Genomic DNA, 9,824 nt, shown 5'->3' with positions numbered 1-9,824 from the left:
GGTTGATGTCCCTTGGCACTGTCCAACGGTAAACTGTCATACTGTTTACAAATAACCCTTCTTGGCACCTGTGCTGCTTCCAGTCTGAGTTGATATGGTAAATCTGCAAAGTTCATTCTTTTGCATTACCATACCAAATCATATGAAATGTCTAGTATTCATTATCATAGAGCTACAAGCTGGTGCCTGCAGCCAATTAACAACTATTCCCTAAGTCACTTCTCCAAATCCCCAGCCAATTATGACCTCCTTGTCAATAATCACATGGCATGAGTCAACTAGTTGACTCCCTCTCCCCCCTCACCCGACAGAATTCTTCCTCATAGTCCCTTCCTACCCAATATTATCCCTCCCTCCTAAACTAAAACCCACTAATTACATTCGATTTACTCTCTCACCAATTTACAAGAACACATCCCCACAGCAAGTAAGTCAAACAACCACCAAATAACCAATTTTCCCATTTTTATACCTGTAAACTTTTTTTCCCCATTTGTTTTGTTCTACACACATAGAGACACAGTAACACAGAGCTCATTCACAGATAAGGGCACAAACAATACCGTTACTGCACTCAGTTACACAGAGGCATACATTCACAGAAACACATGCAACAGAGACACACACAATTACACTAAAAGACATACATTGTTACAGTCATACAAATACAAAAATCATATAGACACTCAGACCCACTATTACAAATACAGTCACAGACAACACACACAAACACACATTCACACATATATAGCTGTAGATCTCAACATTGTCAGGCATGCTATGCAACTCCTGACTCCTTTGCCACTTATCTTCAGCACTTCCCCACATTTGCTCCTGTGATCCCTTGCTCTCCCTCAGTTGTATGATTTTGAGCACAGCGGGATATAATGACATCATATCCCTGCTGCAGCATCTAAAGGGCCACCCAAACTCTCTGGGCCCTGGTAAGGCTGCATTGGCGGTACTTCTGCATCTGATTCGATTTTCTTAGTTTTTGAAATCCTGAGTTAGGCTGTGGTTTCAGTATAATTATGGAGTTCAGCAACATTTTAGAACATCTTGGTGGCATCATTCTAGAAAATTACAGAGGAGAAAGGCTGTGTGCACTTGTGGTCAAGTGAGTTTTTTCACGACTGAGGTGTGGACAATATTTTAACTCTTCAGCAGTAATTGGTTATTTGAGATAGAGGACAAGCTGAAGAAGTCATCTAAACCTATTTGAAGGTGCTCTGTACCAACAATATATCTCACTTGTGCAAAAACAGAAAATGTAATCAAAACCGAAGTTTATTAGCTTGCCCTGTGAGTGGTCCTCCCTCACGGATCATACACTCAAATCTTTAAAAATGTAAGCTACGTTTTTGTAAATGTGTTAAAGCTCTTCTTACTAACAGACCAGAAGTCTGCACCATGTGCTCTGCAGTCTAAGGAAATAAGGAGTGTCACAAGTAGACCTTTACCAACACTTTGTGTGCATCTGTTGTACTTTGTTGATCTAGTTGGATCCAACCTATGAGTGAGAACAGTATTAGTATATTAGTATCTGAACATCAGACATCATATTCTTGTTAGTGTTAAAGAATCGTCGGTGTTTCCCTACTCATGTAAATGCTGGAAGAAGAGACCTGTATTAATATTATTATCTTGTTGGTGTTTTTCTCCAGGAAAAAATATATATTGTGCCCTCCTTGTTACTAATATGTTATTCTAAAAGTTCCCTGATTTGATAAAAAATAGATCCAATATCCATTTCCTATTAATGGAAATACTATTGGTTGAACAATACATCCAAGGCCTTTAAACAATTTATGTACAATGTAACAGTATACAGATGAACACATTATTTGTGGTGATTCCTATTAAATAATCAGTGACAGCTGCATTCCAGTGGATGTCAACTCGTAGCAAAGTTCATTTTGTGGTCGAGTCATGGCATCTCCGTAGCAGTAGTTTGGCTCCTGCACTTTTGGGTCTTTGTAGTGTTGTTCTCGATTTTTCATGAAAGAGGACTGATGGAAATGGTTCACTATGATGTGTCCTTCAAGATCCTCTTCTGTAGCTGGAATATGGCAAACTAATGACCTTAAATATTAAACATGTCCATAATATGCCTCCGTATGTTGTGAATAAATCACTGGTTTCCAAGTTTGAATCTTCTTTTTAGATATTAGTTCCCACCGGTGTTGTTGGCCCAAGCAGGGAAAGTGTTCAAGTTGAACATGGGACGGCCCCAACTATTGATGGCTATTGTAGTACATATAACACCAATAAAATTCATCACAATACCAGTTTTCACCTGCAATCAAAAACAATAACTAAGATTAAAATTGTGTTCATATGCAAAATTACCCTTATTATCATAAGGGTATTATCATTATGCTAGTACTTTAAATCATCTCACAGATTACATTCAGATGTTTTTGTTGAATGACAGACCTATTTTGCGACGTATCTTCTTTAGAAATATTAAAGACCAATAATTATACAATAAAATGCCACTCAATATGTGTTGGTGGTTAGAGCATTTTGAAAGAATGAACGTTTGCTTCAGGCAGTATGGCATTAAATACATATAGGGCAATAATTAAGACATTTATTCACTAACTTCTGAATTGTAGTTTGCCATTGTTTGCACTCAAAAACAGGAACAATGTTTCAATAATAAGTTTGATAAATGACACCTAAGGGTAAGGATGATACCCTGGTTTTAATGCAGTATGCCATTGATACATTAATTCAAATTATGTAACACAACATTGATAAATAAGAGTTAACAAATGGGGCTACCCATGCTTCTCTATATGAGGCCCAATACAGGATACAGAACTTTTACCAGTACAGAACAGGGTACAACTATATACAGTCACCTCACTGCTACCATTACATACTAAAAGGGAGAATAATAATGCTTAGAAAGCTTATGTCAACCATAAGACTATAATAGTACCTACCACAGTGTTGCAAACATAAAAACTTAAAATATTATTTTTTGGCACTTTGCACTGACTGGATGCTAAATTGTGTAAGGATCTACAACAACTGATGTATATCATGTTTTAGAAGACAGTGTAATACAATATTTAGTCACTATTACCATATCTGACACTCGAAGATGTCCGTATGAGAATACAATGGCATTTGGAGGTGTTGCCACAGGAAGCATGAATGCAAAAGACGTGCTGAGTGTACAGGGAATCATAATATATAAAGGATTTACGTGGATGGATTGTGCCTGTCAATAAAGAGAAACACACAGTAAATTGACTAACCGAAAATTTTATTAATTGCAATAATAAAGTAAGTCATAAAGAGTAAAAAATAAATGGAGGACTTTGTGGGTTTCCACTTGTGGGATTTTCTCCATTTGTTTTCTAATCGTATTCCATTTGGGTTATGCCCTAATTACCCTACAACGCTCACAAGCAGAGGTACGGAGTCCATTGGATTCTGGGACTACTGCTTGTCTAATTTTTTAATCCATAAAGAAATTGAGCCCAAACTGTCTCACTTACTTTCCCTTTTACTCCCAGGACCTCATTCTTCAGAGTAACACACTTTCTATGCTAAAGCTCCATTCTGTTCCTCTATATATTTGTGAATAGCTTCTTCCATAACCAACATCTACTTTTGTAGGTAAAACATTCTGTTTGCATTTTGGCAGACAGACAATGGATATTTCTAAGCACACTTAGTACATTGAAAGAATTATTTGCAAAAGTCGGCTGCAATGTCCTGTGTAGTTCAGATGACCTTTCTAACTATATCTACATTTGCATTATGACGCTATACACAAGTGATAAGTCATTTTTGCTTTCTGGTGTCTTTATCAAGTTGCATTATCATCAAATTCCTAACAAATGTCCATAAGTTGGGAATTAGACCTTTTTCATTAACTATTAAAAATCTAATGTATATAGTTTAGTTGTATTGATGCATTTGATTAAATGTATCAATGCAATGACCTCAATTAAATTAGAACCAATCTATTTAAGCCACTTACCAGTTCGGATAAATACAATTATAACCATTAAAGATATATCATATAGCTGATAAATTTTAATTTGAATAGAAAAAAACAATATATAGAAACATAGAATGTGACAGCAGATAAGAACCATTCGGCCCATCTAGTCTGCCCAATTTTCTAAATACTCTCATTAGTCCCTGGCCTTTTGCCTATTCCACACATGCTTAAACTCCTTTATATGTATTAACCTCTACCACTTCAGCATCCACTACCCCCTAAGTAAAGTAATACTTCCTGATATTATTTTTAAAGCTTTGCCCCTCTAATTTAAGACTGTCCTCTTGTTGTGGTAATTTTTCTTTTTTTAAATATAGTCCTCTCCTTTATGTAAACTATAATTGTATTTATTTTAATTTATTGTAATGTGGTAGTAAATCTATTGAGGACAGTTAAGTATGGAGGATGTTTGTAGAAAAATACAATTTTTAGTTTCAGTTTGACTAGCTGCATGGAAATTCCATGTTCACCTTCTACTTAGCAGGTAATCGTTCATGGAATCAAATAAAATACTAGTATGTAAATCATTTATACATGCAATATTATCTTACCATGGATGCAAGGATAGGCAAGAAGAGAGTTGCCGTGGCAACATTGCTGGCACATTCTGTAAAGACTGCAATCATCAGTGACAAGATGACTGCAATGGACCAAGCTGGTATGGAGTGTAATGGTGTCATTTGCTGCCCGAGCCAGTAAGACAGACCAGATGCCTATAGAAAATATGACTGACGGAATTAGAATAACAGAAGTAAAAAAAAAAAAAGGTGTGTGTGTATATATATATATAGTAACAGCCTAATAGTAAATGAATGCCTAATAATACTACTAATATTATATAGCATTTTGTATAGGAGGAGACATTTAGATTCCTGTTGTATTGCAGAATAACCCAGGATAGTTAACTTACTGGGTGCATGTTTACCATTAGCATTCTATGCTCCGTTCTATGTCCCAAACTCATGCCGCCATTCATATACCTTATGAAAATATTTACGGAGTGATATTCTATAGAGAGCTCTGCTAATAATGAATAAACAAACTGAATACTTAGTACATCTTTTTATAAAAATGAGTTAAAATAAAAAGTACAAAACAAAAAACAAAACCGACATACATCACTTCCTTTGGCCAAGGCAAAACCTCCACCAAGAAGGAGTACAATGCTCCATGGCATCTTCTTGTGAACTACCTTCCATGTCAATAATGGTGGAGAGCAAAATGTAATCGTCTGTTCTACAAAAAGAATGAGATTGTTAGTAAGTGCAGTCAGCAAATCTACAGCCAGTGATAATGTACCGTATAGAATGGCACTGAACCCCAATAAAGGCAAGGATGTAGACCACAGATATAATCATGACAGACATGTTTTTTTTTTTTATAAAAAAACACACTCAGTAGTCCTTACAATGCCAATAGAACAGAATTTCAAAAGGGGACGGGCGATGTCCACCTTCAGTGGACCAGCCTCCACTAATTGCATTTTGACAATCAATAGTTCCAACAGTATAAGATACTTATACTGTTGGTACTATTGATTGTCCAACTACAATCATGCTTTTATCGCAGCACATAGGACCTCAAGTCGAAGGGGAAATATTTCAAAATATTTTGATACGATGAATGAGCTCCTGAAGTTTTCCACATTCAATGGGATTCATTGATTGTAATATTAAATATTACATATGCAAATACATTTATATCAGAAAAATATTTTCTGAGCTACTACCAGATGTATGTGAGATGTATCTTATTTGAAACATAAAGTTTTCACATTGATTCTGTCATCAATTAGATCGTAATTTTATAGTACAGATATACTGGATGGATATTGATATATACTGGATGGAAGTTTTATTGAAAAAAAGAGACCGTTGAGAAACAATTTTAGTTAAATGCATCCAATTGATCATCTTTAGTGAATATACCTGGACCTATTAGGATAGTAGCAGCTGCAGGCTACATCATGGTTGAAATTCCCACAGTCATCTTATCCAAATATATACATGAGACTGGCTCTATTAAAAAGAACTAAGAGCGAGTACCTTGTTCCAGATCATCAAAGTCAAAGCTGTTACTGCTACTGGAATAGCTAAATTTAGGTTTGGAAGCTGGCAAAATAAAAAGGAGGACCGCTACGAACACAGCTACTGTGGCATCTGTCACATACCTGCAATTGAGAAAGGTATTAATGATTTATTTTAATTTCACTTCTAGCTTTTTATACTACCTTCATCTGACAAGCTCACAACACAAAATAAGTAAATTCACAAGTCGATAAATAACAAGTGGCCAAAACAGTGTGGTCTACGTTTACATTTTAATTTGTAATAATGATGTTCCTTCCTGCACCGCTTTTTGGCATTCTATTTTCTACAAAGTGCGTTATAAGATTTACTGTTATGAGGATGATGGTGGGTTCTTTTGTGTTTGTAGCAAATTTCACTAAAATGGCAAATTTCCATACAAATTGTACATTACATTTGTCAATATAAAAACTGTATATTATTAATTGAAATTGAAAACTGTTGTGTTTGCATTGCCCAATATAATACTTTTATATCGATTAAAAAAAAGGTTTTTATGATCTGTACAAACCATAAATTAGCATTTTAACAATGTGTTCCAGAACTACATTTTAATATACACACGGTGCAGTTTCTTAAAGGCATTACATTTGCACTTTCTAATCGTATCATTTGGAAAATTAGCACTCTGTTTTTGCAGAGTTATCTTCTTTCAAATTGGACTCTAGTGATTCATTTATGACTGTAATGCCATGTTGGATGATGAAACATAGAAACATAGAATGTTATGGCAGATAAGAACCATTCGGCACATCTAGTCTGCCCACGTTTCTAAATACCTTCATTAGTCCCTGGCCTTATCTTAAGTCTAGGATAGCCTTATGCCTATCCCACGTATGCCTAAACTCCCTCACTGTGTTAACCTCTACCACTTCAGCTGGAAGGCTATTCCATGCATCCACTGCCCTCTCAGTAAAGTAATACTTCCTGATATTATTTTTAAACCTATGCCCCTGACCTCTTGTTGTGGTAGTCTGTCTTCTTTAAATATAATCTCCTCCTTTAAACCCTCTGAGTCATAAGAAAAAGTACACTGTTCAAAAGTAGAATACAGTGGAAAACAAAATGTAGAAACTCTTACTCAACATTATCCATATTGAACATCACAGTGGCCCAGCCTTTGACAAACCCAGGATCTCTTGTAAACCAAAGGATGACCAGAAGAGTGAAGAGAAACAGTACACTGGACTCTGCATATGAAATGGGTCCCAGCTTGCGGTGTTCCTCGCGAATTATGTTATATGCAGCTTGTTCCTTCTCTGATCTCGTAGCTCCACAGCCCCATGTCTTCTTTAAGCTTAATATGGGGAAAAGGTGAGGTGGTTACTCTTTGTAGAAGACATAAAAGTTGTCTATGAGGAAGAAGATCTTAACGCCCTTATCTTCCACCTACAGTCACAGGCATGAATTAGTCCAGCAGATCTGCCTGTAAAGAGGAAAAAAGAAGATACAGAAAAGAAAACTGAATCATAGAACAGAGAGCCTAAAAGTACACAGAGAAAGTTAGAACAATGTAGAAAAGAATTCTAAAAGAGCACACATTGATATATAGCAAACAGGAAGAGAATGCCAACATGAACAAGAGTGAAACAGAAAGTAATGTAATGTCGTTAGTTGTAAGTTCTAATGAATAGAATTAACATAAACAAAACAAGACAAAACTGGTTTTATAGACATGGTACATTTAAACCTGTGATGTTTTAACTTTCTCTCTATTTAAGTACTGATATCATAATTTGTCTTGTTGTGTTGCTTGTCATGTCATTTTGGTTTTAATTATTTGTTATTTTTCACATAACTTACAGAACAGCAAGATTATCAAACAACAAAAATATTCTTCAACCTAGTTAATATGACCAGTATCAAAATGTACAAGTTATAGCATAACAATGCTTATAGCACATTTATTTACACCATGATGCTTGGTGTACGGTAGGTAAAGAAACAATCCTTAAATTTGATTTTCTTTAGAAACTAGAAATTGGTAGAAAACCAAATGACCAATGAAACAAAATACTAGTGCAGATTAAACAATATAATTATTGGTTATTGTAGTAGTTATGGTAAAATGAGTTTTAGGTGCAATTGGAACATTTTTAGTTTGACTGTTTTTAATCACTTTGCCAAAATTGGTGCTCTCCCTAAACAATCGTCACAGAGATAATGCTGATATTTTACTTACCCAATATCCATTTAAACATATCCAATTTAGGAGTATAATGGAAGGCTAACCCCCCCTCTCCCGCCCTCCCGAGCTTTTAAGGGATGGTCACTTTAGCTTAGTAAAGTGGTTTTGATGTATAGATTATTCCCCTGCAGTCTTACTGCTCAATTCTCTGTCATTTAGGAGTTAAATCACTTTTTTTTATGCAGCCCTAGCCACACCTCCCTGCATGTGACTTGCACAACCTTCCTAAACATTTCCTGTAAGGAGTCATCTAATGTTTATACTTCCTTTATTGTAAATTCTGTTTAAGGTAGAATTTTGTAAATCCTGCTCTGTTAATAGCTTGCTAGACCCTACATGAGCCTCTTGTAGATAATTAAAAATCAATCTACAGAGCAGGAGATGTAAATTAACATCTGATTGAAAAGGAAAACATATTGTTTTCATGCAGGCTGTGTGAGTTACTGCCACGGAAGGTATGGCTAGGGCTGCATAAACTGAAACAATAGTGATTTAACTCCTGAATAGTGATGTCGCGAACATAAAATTTTCCGTTTGCGAAAGGCGAACGCGAACTTCCGCAAATGTTCGCAAACGGGCGAATCCGGCGAACTGACATAGACTTCAATAGGCAGGCAAATTTTAAAACCCACAGGGACTCTTTCTGGCCACAATAGTGATGGAAACGTTGTTTCAAGGGGACTAACACCTGGACTGTGGCATGCCGGAGGGGGATCCATGGCAAAACTCCCATGGAAAATTACATAGTTGATGCAGAGTCTGGTTGTAATCCATAAAGGGCATAAATCACCTAACATTCCTAAATTGTTTGGAATAACGTGCTTTAAAAGTATGATGTTGTATCGATCAGGTAGTGTAAGGGTTACACCCGCTTCACAGTGACAGACCAAACTCCCTGTTTAACGCACCGCAAACAACCGCAAACAGTCCATTTGCACAACCGCAAACTCCCCATTTGCACAAGGCTTGATACCAAGCTAGCCATGTCCCGTTCCTTGTCCTCACTGATGTCATTGAAGGTCTCTTCCTCCACCCAGCCACGTACAACACCAAGGGTCCCAGAAAGGTGACAACAAGCCCCCTGTATTTTTTTTTTAATGTACACTACTGTTACACCAGATATGAGTTGCACTGGTGTGACACTGTGCCCTAGCAGGCCCTGAAACGCACACGTGTGAAGGAAACTGACCTTTCACAGTCAAATTTCTATTTTTTTTTTTTTAATGTACACTACTGTTACACCAGATATGAGTTGCACTGGTGTGACACTGTGCCCTGGCAGGCCCTGAAATGCACACGTGTGAAGGAAACTGACTGCTATTATATTACAGTCAAAAAAGTTTTTGTTTTTTTAAATGCAAGCTATTGTGACACCAGATATGAGTGGTGGCACTGGGACCACCTTAAAAATATTGGATATCGCTAAAAATCATGATCACTGTTAAGACCTGCAGGGGAGATGTTACTGCGGTCCCTCGTTCCTTTTCCAGCTGCTGAGTATAAGTGACCATAGCTCCAGCAGGGG

General features: G+C 36.5%; 1 protein-coding gene across 1 annotated transcript in view; it reads right to left on the bottom strand.

Moving 5' to 3' along the window:
• Positions 1-1,676: 1,676 nt before the first annotated feature.
• Positions 1,677-9,824, bottom strand: part of SLC13A5 (solute carrier family 13 member 5) — a 97,241-nt gene continuing 89,093 nt past the window's right edge. The window contains exons 9-14 of the mRNA XM_063449731.1: positions 7,193-7,408; positions 6,070-6,194; positions 5,142-5,260; positions 4,576-4,737; positions 3,095-3,232; positions 1,677-2,296 (exon numbers count right to left, since the gene is read on the bottom strand). Coding sequence (XP_063305801.1) covers positions 2,168-2,296; positions 3,095-3,232; positions 4,576-4,737; positions 5,142-5,260; positions 6,070-6,194; positions 7,193-7,408 — 889 coding nt within the window. The 3' untranslated portion in view covers positions 1,677-2,167. The remainder of the gene's footprint in view (positions 2,297-3,094; positions 3,233-4,575; positions 4,738-5,141; positions 5,261-6,069; positions 6,195-7,192; positions 7,409-9,824) is intronic.

The sequence above is a fragment of the Pelobates fuscus genome, chromosome 1 (assembly GCF_036172605.1).
Source record: "Pelobates fuscus isolate aPelFus1 chromosome 1, aPelFus1.pri, whole genome shotgun sequence".
NCBI lineage: Eukaryota > Metazoa > Chordata > Amphibia > Anura > Pelobatidae > Pelobates > Pelobates fuscus.
The sequence above is the reverse complement of the archived record's forward strand: the minus strand, read 5'-3'. Positions and strand labels throughout refer to the sequence as shown.